This window comes from Pantherophis guttatus, chromosome 2 (assembly GCF_059756535.1).
Source record: "Pantherophis guttatus breed Tessera chromosome 2, ASM5975653v1, whole genome shotgun sequence".
NCBI classification, from domain to species: Eukaryota; Metazoa; Chordata; class Lepidosauria; order Squamata; family Colubridae; genus Pantherophis; species Pantherophis guttatus.
The window spans coordinates 61,735,074-61,759,171 of record NC_142064.1 but is presented as its reverse complement, the minus strand read 5'-3'; the positions used below and the strand labels follow the sequence as shown (position 1 = coordinate 61,759,171).

The 24,098-nt window shown below is 40.2% G+C and overlaps 1 protein-coding gene across 1 annotated transcript in view; it reads left to right on the top strand.

The window, feature by feature from the left end:
• Positions 1 to 24,098, top strand: part of LRRC2 (leucine rich repeat containing 2) — a 97,572-nt gene that overhangs the window by 43,834 nt on the left and 29,640 nt on the right. Inside the window, exon 5 of the mRNA XM_034410062.3 lies at positions 7,296 to 7,432. Within this exon, the coding sequence (XP_034265953.1) occupies positions 7,296 to 7,432 (137 nt within the window). The remainder of the gene's footprint in view (positions 1 to 7,295; positions 7,433 to 24,098) is intronic.

Sequence of the window (24,098 nt, the reverse complement as noted above, 5' to 3'; positions counted from 1 at the left end):
ATAAGTCATTTTTTCCAGTGCTGTTGTAACTTTGAACGGTCACTAAATGAACGGTTGTAAGTTGAGTATTACCTGTAGAGATGCTCATTATGAAACTAATAATGGTTGGTGAGAAGTCCATTTAGTGTTAAGTATTAAGAAGATAGAGCTGCTATATGGTTAACCTACAGGTACATGCTTAGTGAATTTATAGCTGATAATGAAGAAGTAAAGATTTTGTCTTTGTTTCACCGGGTTCAAGAATTGATAAAACTGGCTAAAGTGCTTTGAGATATCAAGGGTGATTTTGCCCTAGTAAGAAAGGCAATGTCAAATTTAGATAACATAGTGAAAATGGTATTTTAGTGACAACAGACATTGCAATACCTGAAAGAAGCTTCCAGTGTTAACTTTCACTATGAAAACTGGCTCTTGAGAAACAAAGGAAGAAAGGGTATGTGCTATTTGAGTTGTGGATTGGGAGTCAATAACGCAAGAGTCTTGTGGCCTACAAAAAGTCCCTAAGTCTTTGAAAAATATATAGTGTATAGCTCCAAGGAAAATCCTAATTAACACATATTGAAAGGCTCATACAAATAATAATGTTTTAACACCTGGTTATTGAGAAGCCCTGATTTTATCACAACAAAAAAAAATCTTATGGAAGTTATCAGGAACTGACTGCATTGGTTAAAGGAGGCACTAAGCATTCCCTTGTTCCCTAATAAAAGCTGCAAAAACATATGCACATATGTGAATCGATTTCAACTTCCCTGAAAAGAGGAGGCTTTGCACAAAATGTTTGGAAAGCAATATTTTTGTATCCTAGAAGGCATTGTCTGAATTATGTTAGTGCTTTTACCCAAGTTGTCTTCTGGAACTAAGCAGTGATGTAATTTCAAGTAAGAACTTCTACTGGTTATTTCTATTCCCTTCCTCCCTTCCCATTCCTTTTTTCTTGGACTGTGTATTATGTCTTTTCAGATTGTAAGCCTCAGGGTAGGGACCGTCTCATTTTTTTAAATTTGAAGGCTGCTGCAGAAGCCTTGTCACAATTTGTGAACCGAAAAGAAAAGAGGAAAAGCCAAGAGTGAATTAACTTAGCCTGTTTTGCCAACATCTGAACCTCTTGCATAATTCCCCAAAGATTCATAATCATTCGAACAATTATATTTAGAGCAAAGAATTTAAAATAAACTTTCAGGCCAAACACATCAAAGAGATTTACAGTAGTTCACTTCCAAATTCCCCAGGAACACACTTATAATGGTTTAATTTGGCTAATATTATGATTCAACATATGATTTATATTTCAATTCTCTCTAACATGGATTTTAAAAGTAAGCCAACCTTAAACTAAAAAGCAAAGCCCGGCTTGTATCCATGAATTTTTTTCATAGCTGGGTTTATAAAGGTATCTGGTATAGTCTCCCCCCCCACCGGAAAGGAGAACAAAAAAAATCATATACCTTTAATAGGCATTCCTAAATAACTAGTCAGCAATTTAACCATGATTTAATAAACAATCAGATCAGAGGTGAGTTTCAGTAGGTTCTGACCAGTTCTGGAGAACCGGTAGTGGAAATTTTGAGTAGTTCGGAGAACCGGTAGTAAAAATTCTGACTGGCCCCGCCCCTATCTATTCTCTGCCTCCCGAGTCCCAGATGATTGGTAGGAAATAGGGATTTTGCAGTAACTTTCCCCTGGATTGGGGAGAGAATGGAGATTTTACAGTATCCTTCCTCTGACCTGCCCAACAAGCCATGTCCAGCAAGCCATGCCACGCCCAGCAAGCCACACCCACAGAACCGGTAGTACAAAATTTTGAAACCCATCACTGGATCAGATTAATACTTATAAAAACTTGCTGACTGTGGAAAAAAATAGATTGTGCTACTTTGATGCCTGTGGTGATGCTTCCCAAATATTTTCCTTAATCCTGTGGAGCCCAAAGGAAATTCTTCCAGCTATTCTACAGGGAAGCAAAATAATTGTATCCTTTTGTGGGATAGGCTTATTTAGACAATAAAAAGTTGTCTAAAGTTAAAGGTACTATACATTAATATACAGTTAATCCTCAGGCACAAAATTATAAATTCATTTTAGCATCTGGAGTGGAGTTGGATTGGGTAGAAGAGTTAATGCCGGCTACAATGGAGTCTTTAAGTAGGAATTCTTCAAAGTAGGGCTTCTGTTGCTTTCCTTCTTGTGCTTTTGAACTCCCTTCAGAAAAATAAAATCAGTGAAGAAACACAACTGGTAACATATGATTAGTTCTTGAAGCTGCACGATGCCTTGAAGGTATTGTGCAGCTTCAAGAATTTATCATATGTTACCAGTATTACAAGGTATTGTTGGTTTCTCCTCATTTGGAGCCCACAAAATTAGGTATACAGTGGTTTAAAAGAATCTGTGACCCAGTTTCAAAGCAGGCAGGAGGGTTGGTTTTTTTTGCTTTGTCTCAGAGAATAGTGTGGAAATTAAGGGGCTTTGGATGCATTGGATCCAAAGTTTCATCACATTAAACCCCAACATCCTTTCTGAAATGACTGTATTTACTATAACTGCCAATGGGCAACTTCTCACTGCAGAGTTATCTCTAATGAGAACTTCTTCAGCAATGTTTCTTACCAGAATTCCTAGATGAATGTGTACAATATTATGTGTCGTACAATATCTAATGGATACTATCCTACAGACCACAGGAGTGCATTCCAAAATGTGTTTAGATAACAGTCCTAGGTCAACTTCAGAGACACTTAACTTACTCAAAGCTATCACTAACTCTTATAAGACAAAACTTTGCAGTTAGTTCTTAACAAACATTTTTTATTGAGAAAGCAATCTAAAGAGCAAATTTTAAATCGATTGAGTGGAATGGAATTTTGTACATTTGATGGGTAACTGTGTTAATGTAACACAACAAACATTTCAATAGAATTTAGATTACAGCTTATTCAACAACAATAACAAACCAATTTTGAACTTATTGCGTTTATAAAGAAAAGGAATTAATGAAACATGCTGAATTAATGAATCAGTATATTTCTGCGATCATTTCTGCTATATTCTGGGAAGAAATCATTGTACATATTAATTTGTCTTTAATAATTTCAGATTTCCATATGCTTTTGAACAATGTATCTTGCGCTGCGAGACTCCCCCCTCTCGCAGGTCTGGCCCTCCACTCTATCGAGGGCCTACCTTAATGACGGGCTTTGGAACCCCGAGAGGTGGCATGGTGCGAGAAGGGGGTTGAGGGGTTTTTTAGCTAAATTTTTAATCAAAATTTTAAGGGGACCCAGGAGGAAGGGAGGGGGTTGTAAAAGTGGACCCGGGGGGGTTCAGATAGCAACTGAGTGGGGTGATGGGTCGATTGGCTGCAACGGAGGGGTCGTGAAAGGAAATTTAACCGGGGAGCAGGGGGACGATAGGAAGGGCTGTGTAATTGAAACAATGAGTGGGAGGGGCAGGTATGACGGGCGCAGAGGGCCATATCATGTGCTGGGGGTGCGCACATGCTGTTTACGAGCAATTACGCACCCCGGCCCCCAATGCGCAACTCGTGTCCTGGGTTGTGCAGAGTCTCAGGCCCAGGGTCTGCGGCTGATGTTGTGTAATGCCAGGTCGGTCGTTAATAAAGCCCCCCTCATCTGTGATCTTATTTTAGAGTGGGGTGCGGACCTGGCAGGTATTACGGAGACCTGGTTGGGCCAAGGGGGGGGGTTCCCCTCGTTGAGATGTGCCCACCAGGTTTCCGTGCATTTCATCAGCCAAGGGCCCAAGGGAGGGGTGGGGGAGTGGCGGTAATTATTAGGGAGAGTCTTTGTCCGAGGGAGACCACTGTTCCTCAGATAGCCGGATGTGAGTCCCTCTTTGTGAAGTGGGGTGCAGATGGGTTTGCTGACTAGGTACCTGGCTCCCTGCCACGTGGCAGCGACCCTGCCTGAGCTACTCGATGTCATTGCCGGGGTGGCGGTTGATACCCCCAGACTTATTGTTATGGGGGATTTCAACCTTCCATCTGCGGGTGAGGCGTCAGAGGTGGCTTGGGAGTTCATGGCTTCCATGACGGCCATGGACCTGACCCAGTTAGTTCAAGGCCCGACTCATATAGGGGGACACACTCTGGACCTGATTTTTGTCTCTGGTCAGTGGTTGAATGATCTTGGTAGAGGAGACCTAGACATCAAACCCTTGTCATGGACAGATCATTCGCTCCTTCACTTAGACTTTCCTACCGCTTTCCCCCGCCGCAGGGAGATGGAACCGACCAAATGGTTCCGTCCCAGGCGCCTGATGGACCCCGAAAGGTTCCTGACGGAGCTTGGGCCATTTCCTGAGACTCTAACACACGACTCGACTGAAGAGCTGGTGGCCGCCTGGGAGAGTGCGGCCACCGAAGCTTGGGATTGTGTTGTGCCTTTGCGGCCTCTAACCCGATGCCGATCTCAATTGGCTCCTTGGTTCTCTGAGGAGCTGAGAGAGATGAAGCGTTGGAAAAGACGCCTAGAGAGCATTTGGAGGACTAGTCAATCCGATTCCGACCGGACACAGGTGAGGTCTTATTTCAAGACCTACCTAGTGGCGATAAAAGCGGCGAAATCTAACCATTTTTCCACTCTTATCGCATCTGCAGAGAACCGCCCAGCTGCCCTGTTTAGGGTGACCCACTCCCTTCTTCGGGGGGGGGAGTGCGGGAAGATCCCTTGCAGGGCCGCGCTGAGGATTTTGTGCAATTCCGCATGATAAAGTCGCCGGATTTGGGATGGCTTGGACTCCGATTGGATGAGTCCAGGGGAGGAGACAGGGGCAGATCTTGAGAATATTATCTGGGAGGAGTTTGATCCTGTGGCTCCCGAGGATGTGGACAGGGTTCTGGGTAGGATTAGTGCCACCACATGTTTATTGGACCCGTGTCCCTCCTGGTTGGTACTGGCCTCCCGGGAGGTTACACGAGGCTGGCTCCAGGGGATTATAACTGCTTCTCTGAGTGAGGGTGCCTTTCCCGCTGCCTTGAAAGAGGCGGTGGTGAGGCCCCTCCTCAAGAAGCCCTCCCTGGACCCAGCTGAATTAGCTAACTACTGTCCGGTCTCCAACCTTCGCTTTGCGGGGAAGGTCCTCAAGAGTGTGGTGGCACGACAACTGCTCGGGCACCTGGATGAAGCTATCTATCTAGACCCATGCCAGTCGGGCTTCAGGCAGGGGCACAGCACAGAAACAGCATTGGTCGCATTGGTGGATGATCTCTGGAGGGCTCGGGACAGGGGTTGCTCCTCTGTCCTAGTCCTATTAGATCTCCCAGCGGCTTTTGATACCATCGACCATGGTATCATGCTGCAGAGGTTGAGGGGGTTAGGAATAGGGGGCACCGTTCTGCGGTGGTTCTCCTCCTTCCTCTCCGACCGCTCGCAGTTCGTGTTGGCAGGGGGGCAGAGGTTGGCCTTGAGGCATCTCGCATGGGGAGTGCCACAAGGGTCGGTCCTCTCACCCCTTCTGTTCAACATTTATGTGAAGCCGCTGGGTGAGATCATCCATGGTTTTGGGGTGAAGTGTCATCTGTACGCTGATGATACTCAGCTGTACATCTCCACCCCAGACCACCCCAACGATGCCCTTGATGTGATGTCTCGCTGCCTGGAGGCTGTGCGGGTCTGGATGGGGAGGAACAGGCTCAGACTCAACCCGTCCAAGACCGAGTGGCTGTGGCTGCCGGTGTCCCGATATAGTCAGCAGGTGCCATCGCTGACTATTGGGGGTGAATCTTTGCCCCCCACAGAGAGGGCTCGCAATCTGGGTGTCCTCCTGGACGCACGGCTGTCTTTAGAAGAGCACATGACGGTCATGGCCAGGGGGGCCTTTTATCAGGTTCGCCTGATCCGCCAGTTGCAGCCCTTTCTGGACCAGGACTCCTTGCACACGGTCACTCATGCCCTTGTCACCTCACGGCTGGACTATTGTAATGCTCTCTACATGGGGCTCCCCTTGAAGAGCACTCGGAGGCTCCAACTGGTCCAGAATACGGCCGCGCGGGTGGTTATGGGCGCAACCTGTTGTGTCCGCATGACACCCCTCCTGAGCGAGCTGCACTGGCTCCCAGTGGTCTTCCGGGTGCGATTCAAGGTGTTGGTTACCACCTTTAAAGCGCTCCATGGCATAGGACCCAGGTACCTTCGAAACCGTCTTCTCCCACCAATAGCCTCCCACCGACCAGTCCGCTCCCACAGAGAGGGTCTCCTCAGGGTGCCATCAGCCAAGTTATGTCGGCTGGCGACACCCAGGGGGAGGGCCTTCTCTGTGGGAGCCCCAGCCCTGTGGAATGAACTGCCCCCAGAAATACATAAGATCTCCGACCTCCGAGTGTTTCGTTGTGCATTGAAGACCCTGTTGTTCCGCCAGACCAGGCTATCAATATAATAATTTTAATTGGGGTATTTTAAATTTTTGGGCCAAATTTGGCCAAATTTATTTAATTATTTTAATTTTTAATCATTGTTGTGTCTTGTACTTTTAAATTGGCTGTACACTGTCCCGAGTCCTTCGGGAGAAGGGCGGTATAGAAATAAAATAATTATTCTTGTTGTTGTTGTTGTTGTTGTTGTTGTTGTTGTTGTTGTTATTATTATTAATGTACCTGATACAGGAAAATTAATGGCTGGCAATGAAAATGAATTCTCCATGCCTTATTTATTGCTAAAAGACTTGTTCTTCAATATTGGAAGGAAAAATTTATGGCCCCAATTAAATTAAAGACTGAATGTTAAATTAAATTAAATTAAAGACTGAATTAAAGACTGATGTTTCTTGTAATTTATGAACAAGTTGCTTACAATGTAGATTATATATCGACAGTTATAATGAAATATAGCCATCCTTTATTGACACATTATGTCAAACCTTATATAGAATAATCCATATACATATGTAGTGTCCAGGGGTGGGTTCTCCTTATCTTTACTACCGGTTCGCAATGGGAGCGCGCATGTGCAGAAGCTTCTGTGAATGCGCAGATCATCAATTATGATGTCTGTGCGGATGGGCAGAGCCTCCTGCCACTTTTACTACCGGTTCTAAAGAACTGAACAGAACCGGGAGTAACCCATCACTGGTAGTGTCTCATTCTCTTGTTTAATTAAATAAGGCCTTTTTTTAAAAAAAAAGGTAACAGTACTAATTATTAGTTACTAATAACTAATTATTAATTTTAATCATGGAATCAGAACGCTCTACTCCCATTAACATGACCATACCTATTCTTGCTGTTGCACTCAATTGAATTATTGCTCGGCTAATTTTAACTCACTTTCTTTTGACAGGTTGTTTAAAAAACCTAAAAGAGCTGAATGTAAGTTTTAACCGTTTGAAGACTATCCCTCCAGAACTTGGAAACTGTGAGAATCTTGAAAAACTGGATTTGTCTGGAAATTTAGAACTAATGGAGCTTCCATTTGAAGTAAGACTTTGAGCTCACTTTTGATGTGTTGATCAATTGAAGAATGGAATGATTAAAGATATTATTATTATTATTATTATTATTATTATTATTATTATTATTTTATTTCTATACTGCCCTTCTCCCGAAGGACTCAGGGCAGTGTACAGCCTATTTAAAAACACAAGACAAAATATCGATTAAAAATTTAAAATAATTAAATAAATTTGGCTCAATTTAAAACCCCACAAATTTAAAATACCCCAATTTAAAATTATTATGTTGATAGCCCAGCCTGGCAGAACAACAGGGTCTTCAGTGCACAGCAAAACACCCGGAGGTCAGAGATCTTACATATTTCTGGGAGCAGTTCATTCCACAGGGCTGGGGCTCCCACAGAGAAGGCCCTCCCCCTGGGTGTTGCCAGACAACATAACTTGGCTGATGCCACCCTGAGGAGACCCTCTCTGTGGGAGCGGACTGGCCAGTTGGAGGCTATTGGTGGCAGAAGTCGGTCTCGAAGGTACCCGGGTCCTGTGCCATGGAGCGTTTTAAAGGTGGTGACCAACACCTTGAATCGCACCTGGAAGACCACTGGGAGCCAGTGCAGCTCGTGCAGGAGGGGTGTCACGCGGGCACAACGAGTTGCACCCATAACCACCCGCGCAGCCACATTCTGGACCAGTTGGAGCCTCCAAGTGCTCTTCAAGGGGAGCCCCATGTAGAGAGCATTACAATAGTCCAGCCGGGAGATGACAAGGGCGTGAGTGACCGTGCGCAAGGCGTCCCGGTCCAGAAAGGGCTGCAACTGGCGAATCAGGCGAACCTGATAAAAAGCGCCCCTGGCCGCGGCCGTCATATGCTCTTCTAAAGACAGCCGTGCATCCAGGAGGACACCCAGATTGCGAGCCCTCTCTGTGGGGGGCAAAGATTCCCCCCAATAGTCAGCGATGGCACCTGCTGACTATATCGGGACGCCGGTAGCCACAGCCACTCGGTCTTGGACGGGTTGAGTCTGAGCCCAAAGGTAATTTGATTCCAAATTAATTAAGGCCATGTTAAGTATTACACCATTACAAATGTATCCTATGGCCCAATAGTGATTTAATTACTTCATTTTTAGAAGTCAAGTAAATAAAGAACCTCAGTGAATTAGATATGAATTTGTTTATGACAGATTCTGAATCTGTATGTGCTTGTGGACAGAAGACCAAATTATGCCAAAACATACTTTGTTTAAGGCTAATTATGTGAATGGCTTTGTGCCATGAAAAACAAAATTATGCAGACAGCTGGAGCCATGCTATGCCATGAAGACTTGGCTGGTTAAAAATATTTGGCTTGGTTTCAAGACTGCCATTAGCAGCAAAAGATGGCTTGGCAAAAATTCAGGGCATTTCCAGACAACCAACATTCCTGTCACCTACGATTCCTGACCTGACTAAGAAGTTGGGATAGAGGAGATCAAGTTATTTATTTCGTTTTAAGTCCACAGTTATTGCAGGGAGCTAACGAACAACTTTTCAGGACACTATAGAAGCATATATATTTCCTTTTGCTTTATAGAAAACAATAAAGAAGAAAAGATTTTCAAACGCCTTTTACAATAGCAACCTAGCTAGCCTTCTCTCCTGCCCCATTAATTTTGTTGACTATTTGGAGCTGGGAACTGATTACTCACTCCTTTCAATAAACTCTAAAGCTGCCTAGTTCAAAGCACAGAAGCAAAATGTTTTCATGAAATTCACAGAATATAGTCAAGGCCTGAAACCTGAGTTCACTGCATGTTGTGACCGTGTCATCAAGAAACATTTAAACGGCATCAATTCTGGATCATTTCTGTTAGCTTAAATCAAGGGTCAGCAACCTGTGGCTCTGGAGCCACATGTGGCTCTTTCATCCCTCTGCTGTGGCTCCCTGTCACTCAAAATATGCATCACAACCGTCAATGTGTGATACCCTCCGGTATGCAATTTATTGAGCTTTTCAACCCCGATAGGCCAACCATGGATAAATCCAAGAAAAGAAGAGTTTCAGAAGAAAACAGAACTTTTAATTCAACTACATATGCTAGTTTTGTGGCTGCTCAAGAAATAGTGAGGCACGGGAAGGGTTTTGTGGCTCCTGGTGTTTTCTTTTCTGTGGGAAATGGGTCCAAACGGCTCCAAATGGTGGGGATCAGCTTAGTCATGAAAAGATATACATCCCCATCAGGAAGTGCCCACAGTTGCACACCTTTGTGGTGCAGCTGAAATCTTTTACAAATTACTTAGATGCTTTAGGAAAAGAAAAATTATTTAATATTCTGTAAAAATATTAGGAATATGTACCCAATCCATCTACATGTGGCCAAAAGCCCATAGGATACATATGTCTTGTTATATGCCTAACAGAGGGCAAAGTGAAATCATAATAATTATAATAGTATTTTTCTGTTGCTCCCTCTGCAAGATGAGTAGACACATGCTCACTGAGACCATTTCTATTGCTTTTGATTACTTCTATTTCATTAATAGCTCCTAAGGTCTTAGAAGTCTATTGATTTTTGCTGGAGATGTTAAGCACCGAATAGTGTTACTGATTTAAAGACAGCATAATTTATTTAATGTGTTATGATGTAATTGGAATATTGGGCCTAAGGCTGCATTTGAAGATTTAGTCCGATAAAATGTTACAAAAAACAAAAAAGTTTTTAAATATTTTTAAAAAATGATATGATTTAGTCCTTGCTTCAATTACCAAACATAGGTTTGCAATTATATGTTGATTTTAAAGTTCTCATACTAGAGATTGGTGCTAAATTAGCATAACACTGTCTAACATACCCACTGCATCTCCACAAACTTGCCATTTTGTTTCCTATGTTCTCAAGGAAGGAGGCACAAGTATTACAACACTAAAAAGATGGGTTGTGTGCAGAGTATTGGATGTATGCCTATAAACCTATCATAATCATTGGATGTATGCCTATAAACCTATCATAATCAAATCATGACCAGATTTTAACATTGGTAAAGAGGGACATTGTGGGCGTGGCTTATTTTGTGGGCGTGGCTAGCTGGTCATGTGACTGGGTGGGTGTGGCTAGCTGGTCATGTGACCGGGTGGCCATGGCTATGTGTATAGGGTAAGGTGAACAGATTTTAACATTGGTAAGAGGGACACCATTGTGGCCGTGGCTTATTGTGTGGGCGTGGCTTGGAGGCCATGTGACTGGGTGGGCGTGGCTAGCTGGTCATGTGACCGGGTGGCCATGGCTATGTGTATAGGGACTACTCAGAGGGCTGGAAAGTCATTTCTGACAGGTCCTCACACTTTTGACTGGTCCTCACACTTATGACCATCCTCACATTTATGCCCGTGCAGCATTCTTAACAACCATGTCACTCATTTCACAATGCTTCTCTTCACCATGGTGACAAGATAGGGCAAAAACGTAAAATGTGAGGACAGTCGTAAGTTCGAGGACTGGTCAAAAGTGTGAGGACCAGTCAAAAATAACTTTTTCAGCCCTCTGAGTAGTCCATATGCACAAAAGGACTAACCAGAGGGCTGAAAAAAGTCATTTCTGACAGGTCCTCGCACTTTTGACTGGTCCTCACACTTATGACCATCCTCACATTTATGCCCGTGCAGCATTCTTAACAACCATGTCACTCATTTCACAACTGCTTCTCTTCACCATGGTGACAAGATAGGGCAAAAAACGTAAAATGTGAGGACAGTCGTAAGTTCGAGGACTGGTCAAAAGTGCGAGGACCAGTCAAAAATAACTTTTTCAGCCCTCTGAGTAGTCCATATGCATAAAAGGATACAGTAATAGAGAGGGATGAAGGAAGGGAAGGGAAATTAGAGTAGGAGTGACGGTTAAGAGAGGGAGGAAGAGAGGAGGAGAAGGAGAAAGGAAGAGGAAGTAGGGAGGAGAAAAAGAGGGTGGGGGGAAGAGAAAGTAAGAAGGAAAGAAAAGAGAGGTGGTAGGTTTGAGGAGAAAGATTGCTGTACAATAAAAAAGATGAAAGGGAAGAAAGCCAACCCCAAACAAATATAAAGATATTAAGATAAAGAATGAATTGTTAAATTTTAAAGAATAAAAGAGAACAGATATGAATAAATAGCAATAATTAGAAACACACATACATACAATGTATTTTCTTTGAACAGAATATTTGGCTGGTTCACAAATTTAAACTGTGTTTAGTCATTTCAATTAAATTTACAATTTCTATATTTCCTTTTTGCCATATTTATTCCTCATCTATTTTTTTAAAAAAACAATATTACCCTTCATCCTCATCTCTAATCTTAATCAAATTCAATTTTTCCCTTCTATTCTATTTTATACCCCTTCCCATTGTCATCTATTTTTATATCCATCCTCACATTGTTTAGTTATGTAATTATGTAATACAGTTGTTTAATACAAATTCAACATTTTAATATAAATCAATTAGTTATATAACTATCTTTTTTGTATATTAATCAATATGAACATGAATATTCCAATTATTTCCATGCAATCCAATTTCTTACAAATCAATTAATTATACTTACCAATAATAATAAACCAAATAATTTCCCCCATATATTCCTCCAAACCACAACTTAACCATTTCTGCTTTCAACACAGTATACAATTAATAGTATCTCAATTATTACAATTCCCTAGTTAAAAAGAGCTTTTTTTTCTTTTGTGTTTTAAAATCTTGAACTCTCCTCTTTTGCCCTAAATAATTTCCCATTGTTTACACCTACCTTTTTTGGTGAGGAAAAGGAAAATAAATCTGCTGCCTAATTTTCCAACGTTGCAAGCAAACAGCAAAGCCAACAGCCTGTTTCACTTTCGTTTTGAGCTTGGTTTGCACAAAGAGAAAAAAAAAACTGCTGGAGCAATTTAGGAAGAGCAGAGCCCTGCGCAAATCAGCTGAGAGGGGGAAGCCGAGCTAATCAACGTAGGGCGGCCCTTTGAAGCCCCGCGGCAAGAGTTTAAACAGGTTTTTTCCCTCTAGCCAGCAGCGGGGATTCAGGAGGCAGAATGAAAAATCGGGACTTTTTTAAAACGCCCGCGGGACGTGGGACAAATTGCTCAAAAGCGGGACTGTCCCGCCAAAAGCGGGACGTCTGGTCACCTTAACCTATCATCATTTTAGCAATTGTCTATCCACTGCAGGATGAAGGCCTCTTCCGTATGTTTCCAACCTATATGGTCCTGAATTTTCTTTTGAGAATTGGGCCTACAATACTTGCTGATGAACCAAATGTTTTAATCCTCAGGATTATAACCTCTTTCACATAGAGACTGTTTAAAATTTTATACTAGCCTTAAGCTGTATGTATGTATGCATTCATGCATGCATGCATGTATGTATTTTGTTTCTTTGTTTAGTAATCTTCTTTTCATAAATAGGACTGGAAATATGAAGTAAAATGAACTAAATTAAAAGAACTAAAAGCTTAGAACTTTTAAAACCACATTCTATAAAAATGCACCAAGCTCATCTCTTCTTTAAAGCAGATATATTTCTGTTATGATCAGCTTTCTGGTGTGGAATTTCTTAGTCAAGGAAGTGTCATGTTTGAATACTGTTTAAGAAATATAGAAACAATAGAAGAGAACCACAGAGAATGTGCTTTCTGGTACAGATTCCCCATTTCTATAGAATCGGAACATTTTAATGTCACTTATGAAAATACCCTTTGGGTCTCCTCAGATTATTTGGGGCACTCAAAGTTGTTAGACAATGGCAAGGCAGATTGCCAATTATATGGAAATTACATTCTTCAGCAAATTAATGCACAGTATTTCATCACTGGAAAAAAAATGACATTTTTCATTTGGCAGGAATGTCTCCTGCAGTAACTGATGACATTTGGACAATGTGTGTTGGCTTGTGCAAATACCAAAGACACCTGTCAGCAAGTGCCTATGAAAATTGAACCCAATGTGTTAATAGATTGTGACACACACACAAATCAAACAGAACGTTGCTTTTAAAAAATAGAACATGCACTTCTTTTCTATTATTAAAAATAAGATGGAAATGAAAACGCTTGTTCTTAGATTAAATGCAGGCATGAGAAGCCATACTGAGAAAGAACTTAAAGGCTTAAAGTCTCACAGCTAAGAGCTCACTTCCTATTAGACTTCTTGTAAGTTAAAAAAAAAAAAGATTTACCAACATGCTTTTTAAAGATAATTGTTACATTTTTTTCCTAGTATATGTTTTAAAGGCCGAGTGCTACTTCATTATACCATAGAGGTGTAACAATTCTCATAAAGGCTGATCCAGTCCGTCATGATCCCCAGATAAAGTTCTACTACTGAATGTAGAAGCCTTTAATTAGCAATGTATAAAGCTGTTAAGATACAGCCAGCTTCACGAGCAACTCATTCTCCTTTGTGAAGACAAGCTATACTTTCATTTTAAAACAAAATAAAAATCTAGGTTGACAGGATGGAGGTCAGAGCCCCCAGTGACAAAAAAGGAAATGACAATATAACACAACACCAGAAATAGACTTCCTAGAGAAGCCTTTTTCTTGTAGAAACGTTATGGTTGCCCATCTCTAGCTATGTTCATCAGACCTGGTTGATTGTGGGTGGGTAATTTAACTAGAGAGCAGCCCCAAGGCTTTGGGTCAGAAATTTAAAAACGTACTGAGTTTTTGCCTATCATATATTACCCTACTTGTTTCATCATCTTTGATTGCAATTATCTGCACTTCTAATACTGGTCAGTAACTACAACAAAAAACCAAACCAAACCATGGAATGTGGACTCAGTTAATGGATCTGAATGGAGCTATAAAATTTGTATAATTAAGAAGGGGGCACAATCCAAGCAAGGATAAGCCATGCCATTCATATTGTCATTTCCAGACCAATGGCTCCTAACATCACCAAGCAAAAGACGTTTGCAGGTTTCCTATCTTTCTTTCCTTATGTCAGAGTTCCAAGTAACAACCCATAGGAAATCAAAACTCCAAGGTAGAGTTCCTCAAAATATAGGTTTATTAGGCATGTCATATTGGCACAGCGGGTGAAAACCCGAATCTGAAATCCCCCGGGTTATCCCCACCCAGTTCAAAATCCAGATTTCTTCCCCACATTACACACAACCGTCACATGCCTCAATCAGGTCTCTCTCCCCATCCTTGATGCCTCCTATTCACACCCCTCCAGGTGCTGGTGAGAGTGTCCTTGGTTCCCAGAAGAAAGAATGTTATTTTGGCTACATATCCCCTTCAGCTATCTCTACTCCCCCCTCCCTTTCCCACAGCTCCATCCAGCCTCACTGTGGCAACCCTGAAGACACTCAAAGATGGCTCCAGGGTTGACATTTTTAATAGATTTTTTTTTTTGGTCCAAGAGGGAACACAATCCAGAATTGTTGCGAAAATACGGGTTTGGGAGGGGGGATAAGTAAATATTAATTCAGTAAATTACATCACCTAAACGCCCTTCCATTACTATCATGTTTTCCTGAAAATAAGACCCTGTCTTATATTTTTTTGAACCCTGAAATAAGCGCTTGGCCTTATTGCCATGCGCTCAAAAGCCCGATTGGGCTTATTATCAGGGGATGTCTTATTTTGGGGGAAACAGGGTATTCCATGTTTTAAGTAGCTGAATTGCACAATTAAAAACCTTTAGAATCCCACCTTTTCAAACTGACATTTCTCTCCTGTCCTGTGAAGGGGAAGGCAGATGCATGTAAAACCTGTGCCAAATCTTTCACTCTCCCTCTTTATCAAATGTCTGACAGTTTATGAAAAGGAACAGCTGAGTTCTAGAGAAACAGGAGAGTTTAGGGCGTTGATATTGACATCCCCTATATTTTCTTTTTCCAATATTAGTAGGAAGGTGTGAAAAAGCAAAAGAGCAGGTGTGAGGGGGGTCAAATGTCAAGTGGGCTTCCACAGAAGCATTAGCACCACATGAGGTCCTATAAATGTTTGGAGAGATTAAAGAAGCATGTGCAAAGAACCCAGAGCAAGAATGTCAGACAGTCTTCATTCAATGGTTTTAAATCAATTATATATAATTCAGATAAGAACATTGTGAATATCGCCATTTTTCTTCACAGGGAAAGGCCAGTTAGATATCTTAGGAGAGGCAAAAAGTTGAGTTCCAGTGCAGTGCATCAAAAAGAGATTGATCAAAAGGAGTCATCATTTCAGGCAGTATCTATTTTTAGCTTTCATCAACAGCAGCTTGTTTGGGGGAAAACATCCTCTCTAGTTCAATCAGGGCTAAAGGACAGATTTTCTATAAATTGAAAGAGTTTCTGATTCAAGGCAGATGGGTTCATTGTATCTGCAGATGCTAAGCTGTTATAAGAGAATTCTACAAACATTAACCCCATTTGCTGTGTTCTTTTGCTTCAAGCTTTAATGAGCATAACTGCATCCTGTGATTGCTACAAAACCTATAGGCAGACAAACAAGCTGTTCTGCATCAAAACTTTCTTGAACAAAGCTGGAAGAACTCCCTAACACAAAATATTTTGTTCCAGTGATGGAAAACTCAGTCCAATCTCAGAAAAGAATGCTATTCTCCACATATTCTGGGCTTTCAGTCAAAGCCAAGCAAACCTTATTTTAACTGACTCAGCAGGTGCTTTATTTTCTACAGAAAGGGAGAGGAAGCAATTTCTCCCTGAGTTTGCTCTTTTAAGCAGAAAACGCTTCAGATCCAGAAGTATTTCATTCACAATTATATATGGCATTCCTGATCAGTCTTCCTTCCTGGTACATCACATTGCAGATAGATTCAAAGAGAAGGATAGGATCTAGAAGTTTTATAAATAGGCAGAGTGGAAGACCCCAAGCAGTTCTTCTAATGCCTTGGTTGTAGCTCCTAGAGATTCCTCACATTTGTTTACAAATTGCAATATTGTTTAATATGACAAAAGAGGAAAAGGATTAAAGAGGCAATTGGAAAGTAATTGTGTGAGCTTGTTTAATATTACTTGCATCCAAACAGAATAGAGTGCAGATTGATTTAGGTTTTGTCTAAGTCGCACCCACAATATTCAGAAGGGAATCCCCTTCAAAGGATATGCACAGGTCTTAGTTTAGAAAAAACACTGAAGCACTTTGCGTGTGTATCTTGGGGTGCTGTCTTAGCATTCACTTAGCTTCTTGACTTACTAAGTTTGAAACTGAATAATTGTTCTGGATGTGATTTTTTTTTAAAAAACTACATTTTATGTGTTAGTCAAATGTTGTCGTGTAGAGACCCTGAAGCTCAGAAAATCAATAATCAAGGCCTTTTGCTCAGTCCCTTCTTTTATCTAAGACTTGACTGAATCTCAAGTAACAGTTGGAAACATTCAGTTTTCAAGAATGATAATGTTCAATTGAAACAGCAAAGATTAATTTGACTTACTTTGGTCAAATCAGAGGTGAAATCCAGCAGGTTCTGAAGAACCGGTAGTGAAAATTTTGAGTAGTTCGGAGAACCAGCAAATACCACCTCTAGCTGGCCCCAGAGTGGAGTGGGAATGGAGCTTTTGTAATATCTTTCCCCCAGGAGTGGGGAGGGAATGGAGATTTTGCAGTATCCTTCCCCTGCCATGCCCACCAAGCCATGCCCACCAAGCCATGCCCACCAAGCCACACCCACAGAACCGGTAGTAAAAAAAATTGAATTTCACCACTGGTCCAAATCAATCAAACTGATGATCTTCCCAACTTTATTTTTTATTTCCTAGTAGTAACAATAAAAGTTATACTGAAAAATATAGACATTGGCACACTAAATGACTATTGATTCACCTTGACATAAAAACAGATCTAAGTTGTTACATACCCAAATCAGCTGGCTTAAGAAACAATAATATGTCCCTATCTTTTCTACAGTTAACTAGTTTTAATAAGTATCTTAATGTGTTTGGTTCAACTTCCATACAGATATAAAAAGTTCATAATTATGATCATAAATGATTTTCAAAAAGTGTAATGCTGTTTTGACGAAGCATAAAAATATAGGTTCTCCAGTTACTGTGGAAATATGATTCAATAATTCTACTTGTAAGCAATTGCCATTTTGCAACACCATCATCCATCAGCCCAGCTGATAGCATCTTCAAAGTATCACTGACTGAAATGTTGCTGCTATAATAGCACATTGCTAAAGATCAGTTTTTTTTTTAAACTGTGCTTTAACATTTACCTCCCATTTTTCCCCTGACATTTATTTCACATCTGACATTCCAATCCCCTTCCAGAGGTCTAAGCTGCTGATATTATCTTTTAAAGCATTCTCAATATTTTCAACCCTGAAATGAACAGTCATTGTTTTTTCCCCACCCCAATAAAATAAAAGGATCTTGCCAAGGAGAAGTTTTATCATGCCCTTTGCAGTGAGTGGGCTGTTGGTGAATTGTATTAATTCAAATGTTTGCAAATAAAATTACTTCGGTAAGAACATTCTGCTTGTCCTCTAGGAAGCAATGATTGATTTATGTTATGCTTCAAATTTTTTTAAATTTTTTTTGTGAAAAATAAAATAACAGCTTCTGTCGCTGGGGTTTCTGGTTACATCGAATTATTGTTGATTAGTAATTTCAGAGTCTTTTCCTCTGGGGCAACATTTCCATATTAGTTGATTCTGCAAACTACAAATGTGGATTTTTTTTTTAAAAAAATAGCAATTAAAGGGAAACATGAATTTAAAATAATTCAGGACAAGGCAGGGATGGGCTGAATTTAGTCTTATTTGCATAGTTTGCCTTTCTTTTTTTTTTTGAAAAAAAAAAGAGATTTCTCATGATCCTCTCATGTGGTTTAAATTACAAAGGAAAAAAATGGATACACAACAAAATGTAAGTAATTTTGAGTCAAATAATTCTGAACACGCACTCTTGTTTTGCAACCTCAGGACAGTACCCTGGACAGTACCCAGTACCATCTGATACCAGCTAGTGACATTTGCTATCTGATACTCTGCAGCCTACCCCTTTCTCATCTTTGATTTAAAATTGATGTTGTCAGTTTATTGTGGGGTTTCATGATGGCTATGCATGATATTTTGGACAGAAAGATAATTCAGCTCTATGAAAATCCATCTAATACTTGAGGCCAGTTCAAAATATGACACAACCAAAGACAGTGGTTCCCAAAAGTTTCTTTGAAGGGGCAAACTTCAAAGCCAACTTTCCAACTTGTATAGCTAGATGGCATAGATTTATCCCATGCCAACACTGCACAAACTGAAAGCTGGTCTGGTATGGAACATCCCATGAAGTTAGGTCCTACCAAAGTTATAGAGAATAGTAAGGGGTAGCTCTGCTATTGGCTTGGTTTCCCATTTCCTTGAACAGCTTTCAAGGCTGAGATTTCTTGCATGTAATCTCTTTATCCTGGAGGCCATATTTAGCTCCCCTTGCATTATTTCAACCTTTCTTTAAAATCTTCACTCTTTCAGCCTTCCTTCCATTGCATTCTAGTATTTTCTGGTATCTTCTTTCCTTCTTGTTTCTAATCTGTCTTGTAGAATTGCAAATGCAGCTGCAGCAAGAGTAAGAGCAACAAGAACTATATACAAAAAGTGTTTTTAGGGACACTGAGTTTTTTATGCCAAGCATTCCTTTTGTTTTTTTCTATCTCTAATGCTTTCTGTTTAGTATAGCATGATGCTATTAGTGATTGTTTCTTAAGTAGTCATTTCCTATTTCACACATCTAGGGCTGCAATTATTGGTTTTTATACCAGGCACAAGACTTTCAAAATAATACTGCTTCACTATATGAAAGAAAGAGGAAATTAATACTTAACCCTATCATCATAGTCATGGCAGGGGCGTTGAATTGAAAGGAGGCAGACACTACAAGAGGAAATTCATGAGGGACTTCAGTATACCCATGCTAATCTGTTAGAGAAAAACACTTCAACAGACCAGCACTTCTCAGAATGCAAGGGGTCTTATCCCAATTCCCATTTTTATTTTCTTCACATCATTTTTTTTTTCCAAATGAGAAAAACCAATATTATTATTCTATCTGAACTGAGAAGGATCAGGTTTCTTTAACTCCTCCTTTGGTTGTGCAATCCATGGAGCTGATCTATTTCCTATTGTAGGGAAATCTTGCTTCCTGGGTCTTTAGCTCAGTCAACCAGTAGAATTTTCTCTCTATGCTAGAAAGATATTTACTTCCTCATTGAGCTTCCAGTGTTCTATTGTTTATTTATGGATTGTTATTGTCAAATTTTCAGGGTGGTTAAAACTTACCATCTTTCATCTGTTCCTTGGCAATTCCATACAATGTAGCAATATATTCCCATGGGCATATTTGGAAAAGCATCTGAATGAAAACAACAACAACAACACCTCAGCTTGCCACAATCACATACATGTCATTCCACAATAATGTTTGGAATGTAATGACAGTATGGCACCATGGCAACTGAAGAACTTTTCAATGCATTCATTTTCATATTGATTTTTCTTTGCTGCTGATCCTCACGCACCTGTTTGAGAAAGAAAGGACTGTAAAAACAGCAACAACTGTGTGCATGTATGAAAGTGCTATTGATTTGTTAAATGTTATTTTTTGTGGAGGTGAGGACTAAGAAAGCTTCATTAGTGCACAGTTGATGGAAGCTAAGAGATGAGACATAGCAATTTGAGGCAGAAGGGAAGAATAAAAGAGCAACATTTGGTGCTGCAAAATTCTAAATGTGCCGAAGGATGGCTAGTTAAAATAATGTGGTAAATTGGTATAGCTCCTTTGATTTACATATTTTTGTAAAACAAGTGTGCTGTCTGGAATCTGTGGAAGTAGGCAGTATGTAGGATTTTGGGATAAATAGATAAACTTTATTTATCCTTAAAGATGATGATGAAATGAAAATAAAACACATTTCAATTTAAGCTGAATTTTGAAGTGTTGAGAAACAGATTGTAGGATGGAAAAGCCCATCATTAAATTGCCTTTTGCTGAACAATAATAACCTGTGAACCTGCAAATATAAAACAATTTTGGATATAAGAACTGGCATTGCTAGACAATAAATAGCATTCTACATTGTTTTTGCAGAGCCTTTGTTTTACTTCTGCATCCTGTGGTTTGCAGAAAAGTAATGCCTTCCAGAAAAAAACTGCATTCTAGCAGAGAGGCAAGAAATGCACAACTTAAAGAATTAAAGGTATAATAAATAGAGTGGGAAGGCAAATGATACTGAGGGCAACAGCCAGTTTTTTTCTTCATTCATTCGTGTCACCTTTAGGATTTAACTCATCAGATGTTGACTCATCTAATGAATTCAGACACTGTCACACTTAAAATTCTGACCCACTGAAATCAATGCACCATCCCAATTTTGTAGATTTATACTATTATCCAACCCAATGTATTTAATTAATGGTAATGTTGTTTTAGAAAAGTGAATCAACAATTGAAATTATCATGGACCTTTTTATTTGAAGGTCTATGAAATGAGAAGTTCCTGCTGAAACCACAATCAAGCAACCTTATCAGCAAATCCTTTTCAATGACACGAATAAATAAAGAAGAACTGAAAACACATCCATTAATCACACAACTCTTGCCACTTAGGAAAGGAAGCCAGAAAGCAGTGGGGATCTTTGAAATGTGCACAGGCAGCATTTTAAAATTAAATGATGAAGATCAACAGAAATATTGGTTGTTTATCAAACAAAGATGACAATTGTTAATGAAAATCAGGGCAGAAGTAAGGGTGGTTGGGAAGTTTAACTGGCACAGAGTCTGCATTAGAGCTGATTTAGAGTTAGAAGGGAAAGTACTTGAAAGAAAGGGAGGTAAATGCTGCTAACAATGAAACAATGATGTAGGTTTTAAAAAAATAAATCATTACAAGAGTTGCAGAAATCCTCTTACCTTCTAAAAGGAATAAAATATATAGGACTTTTTTTTATTAAAAGCATTATATATAACTACCATAATTTCCTCTGAGTCCATGAGCAAAAGGATTAACTAACAAATCCATCTAGTTTCAATAAAGAATAGAAAAGAGCTGCTATTTCTTAAATATGTATGTGCGTCTTCAAATCAATTTTAACACCTGGAAATTGACAGGTTTTTTTGGGCAAGGTTTTTTTGAAGCGGTTTGCCATTGTCTCTTTCTTGGGGTTGAGAGAAGAGTGACTGACTCAAAATCACCCAGCTGAGCTAAGGCAGCACTAGAATTAACAGTTTCCCAGTTTCTAGCCTGTTGCCTTAACTACTACACCAAACTGACTTTCATTTCTTAAATATAGCCTCAAACAAAATACCTAGTGGAACTTTATTATCTCCTGTTAGTCCATCCATTAATATTTCTCAATTAGATCCTATTTCCAAGGGACTAGAAAGTTTAAGGAAGATAGTCTGTAGAGATTCTCAGTCATCCAGGTCATGGTTGTCCCAAAGGTACTTTTTCAGGAGGCAACTGGACTTTCTGGTTTTTGAAGTAGTTTCGCTTCTCATCCAAGAAGCTTCTTTAGCTCTGACAAGCTGCTTGTCCATTTCCAACTACTCTGTCAGAGCTGAAGAAGTTTCTTGGATGAGAAGCGAAATATCTTCAAAAGAAAAAAAAAACAAGAAAGTTCAGTTGCCTCCTGAAAAAACACCTTTGGGACATTTAAGGAAGACACTTTTTATGGCATGATATTATCAACATTGGAAGAAAGTAATGATCCTCTAAAAATATTGCAGATTTTAATTATTCAGGGCACACAACCTCATACCAGCCACGTTATATGATCAGTTAGGTACATTAAAGCAGTGATGGTGAACCTTTTTGGCACCGAATGGCCAAACTGGAACGTGTGTGCGTGCATGCACACATGCTCGCATGCCGGAGCACCAGAAACCCAAAGAACAGCTGGCCACTGCGCATGCGTGCGCCAGCCACCTGGTCTTTGGGTTTCTAGCGCTCCAGCGCAACAGGTGGCTGGCATGCATGTACCCACCAGAAACCAGAAGAGCAGCGGGTGATCGCACACGTGCCTACAGAGAGGGCTTTGCATGTCACCCCTGGCTTGCATGCCATAGGTTCGCCATCAAGGCATTAAAGCATTGAAAACATGGGAGATTTACCAGATGGAATTCATGGAAAAAGCAAGTAATGTGTAACTAATTAATTCAAATCATAGAATCATGGATGGAATCATGGAACCATAGATAGAATCATAGAAACATAGACAGAATCGTAGATGGAATCATGGAACCATAGATAGAATCATAGAAACATAGACAGAATCGTAGATGGAATCATGGAACCATAGATAGAATCATAGAAACATAGACAGAATCGTAGATGGAATCATAGAACCATAGACAAAGGCATAGAATCATAGGTAGAATACCAGAAACATGATTCTGGTATTTATGACCAGGAATGCTCAGAATGTGAATATAATGATAGGATCTTCCACTCTGATGTTTTAAAAGTTGGGATTACTGCATTTATTTTGTATATGGCTGCAGAGGAAAGTTTTGGGTGCATGTAGATGAATGTACACATGAGCCAGAACTCTGCATTAGCAGCCTCTTCCTATCAACTCACGAAGCCTTCCCAACCTGCTCTCAAGTTGCCATAGGCAGAGTGATGGGGAATCAAGCCTTGCAGCTCAAGGAGTTTGTACCTATCAAAACAAAGCACATTCCAGCAGGCAAATGTCAAGGCCATCTCCATGGAGACCCACAGTGACCAGAGGGAGTGACTTCTACAACCTGAGAAATTGCTTTGTTGGCTTTCATGGCTAAGGTGGGACTTGAACTCATGGTCTCTTGCTTTGTACCCTGGTGTCTTAACCACATGACCAATCCAGCTCATTATGTAACTATGTACCTATGTAATTTCCCAGAATGAGTGGGATGTTGTAACCAGAACTGGGCCCATCTATGATCTCTTGAGGTATACATATAAAGTCTACTTCATTTTAAGAATTTAAAAATAAAAAAGCAGGATTTTTTTTTTAAAAAATGTGATTTAAATTTCTGACCAGCCACCTTTCCAAAATAACACGCCTCTTCATCCAAATCCTTATTCACTTCTGAATAATAATAATAACTTTATTGTCATTGTACGTATATACACAGTATACCCATATAACAAAATTTATTTATTTATTTATTTATTAGTCCAATTTATATGCCACCCTTCTCCATAGACTCAGAGTGGCTTATAATGCATTATAGCATACTTTTTTTTTGTATATACCTACTTATTAGGGCTTTCGGGCCCCCCTAAGCGGTGTTGTTCTATACAAAGTGGCTTATTACCCCTACAATCTGGGTCCTCAATTTACCTACCTTGAAAGGATGGAAGGTTGAGTCAACCTTGAGCCTGGTGAGATTTAAACTTGCACTAATTGCAGGCAGCTGGCAGCTAAGTGCTAGCACTTAACAGCACTTTAGTCCGCTGTACTACCAAGGCTCTTCCAAAATTCACTTAACACCCAAAGACCCGGTCCTACACACATAACAATCCCCAAACACCCCCCCCCACTCACCACAAATTCCCCGTCCCTAAACCACCCAAACATCCACACAACAGACCAAGTAATGCTGTCCAACAGCTCACTAATGGTGGTTCTTTAGTTCATTGTTGAGTACAATTATAGCTCTGGGACATTCTGACTGCGACAGAATGACTGGTTAATTTTACGGCATTAGTAGCTATTTGTATGATTTGTGCAAGTGGCATAAATTGTAATTGT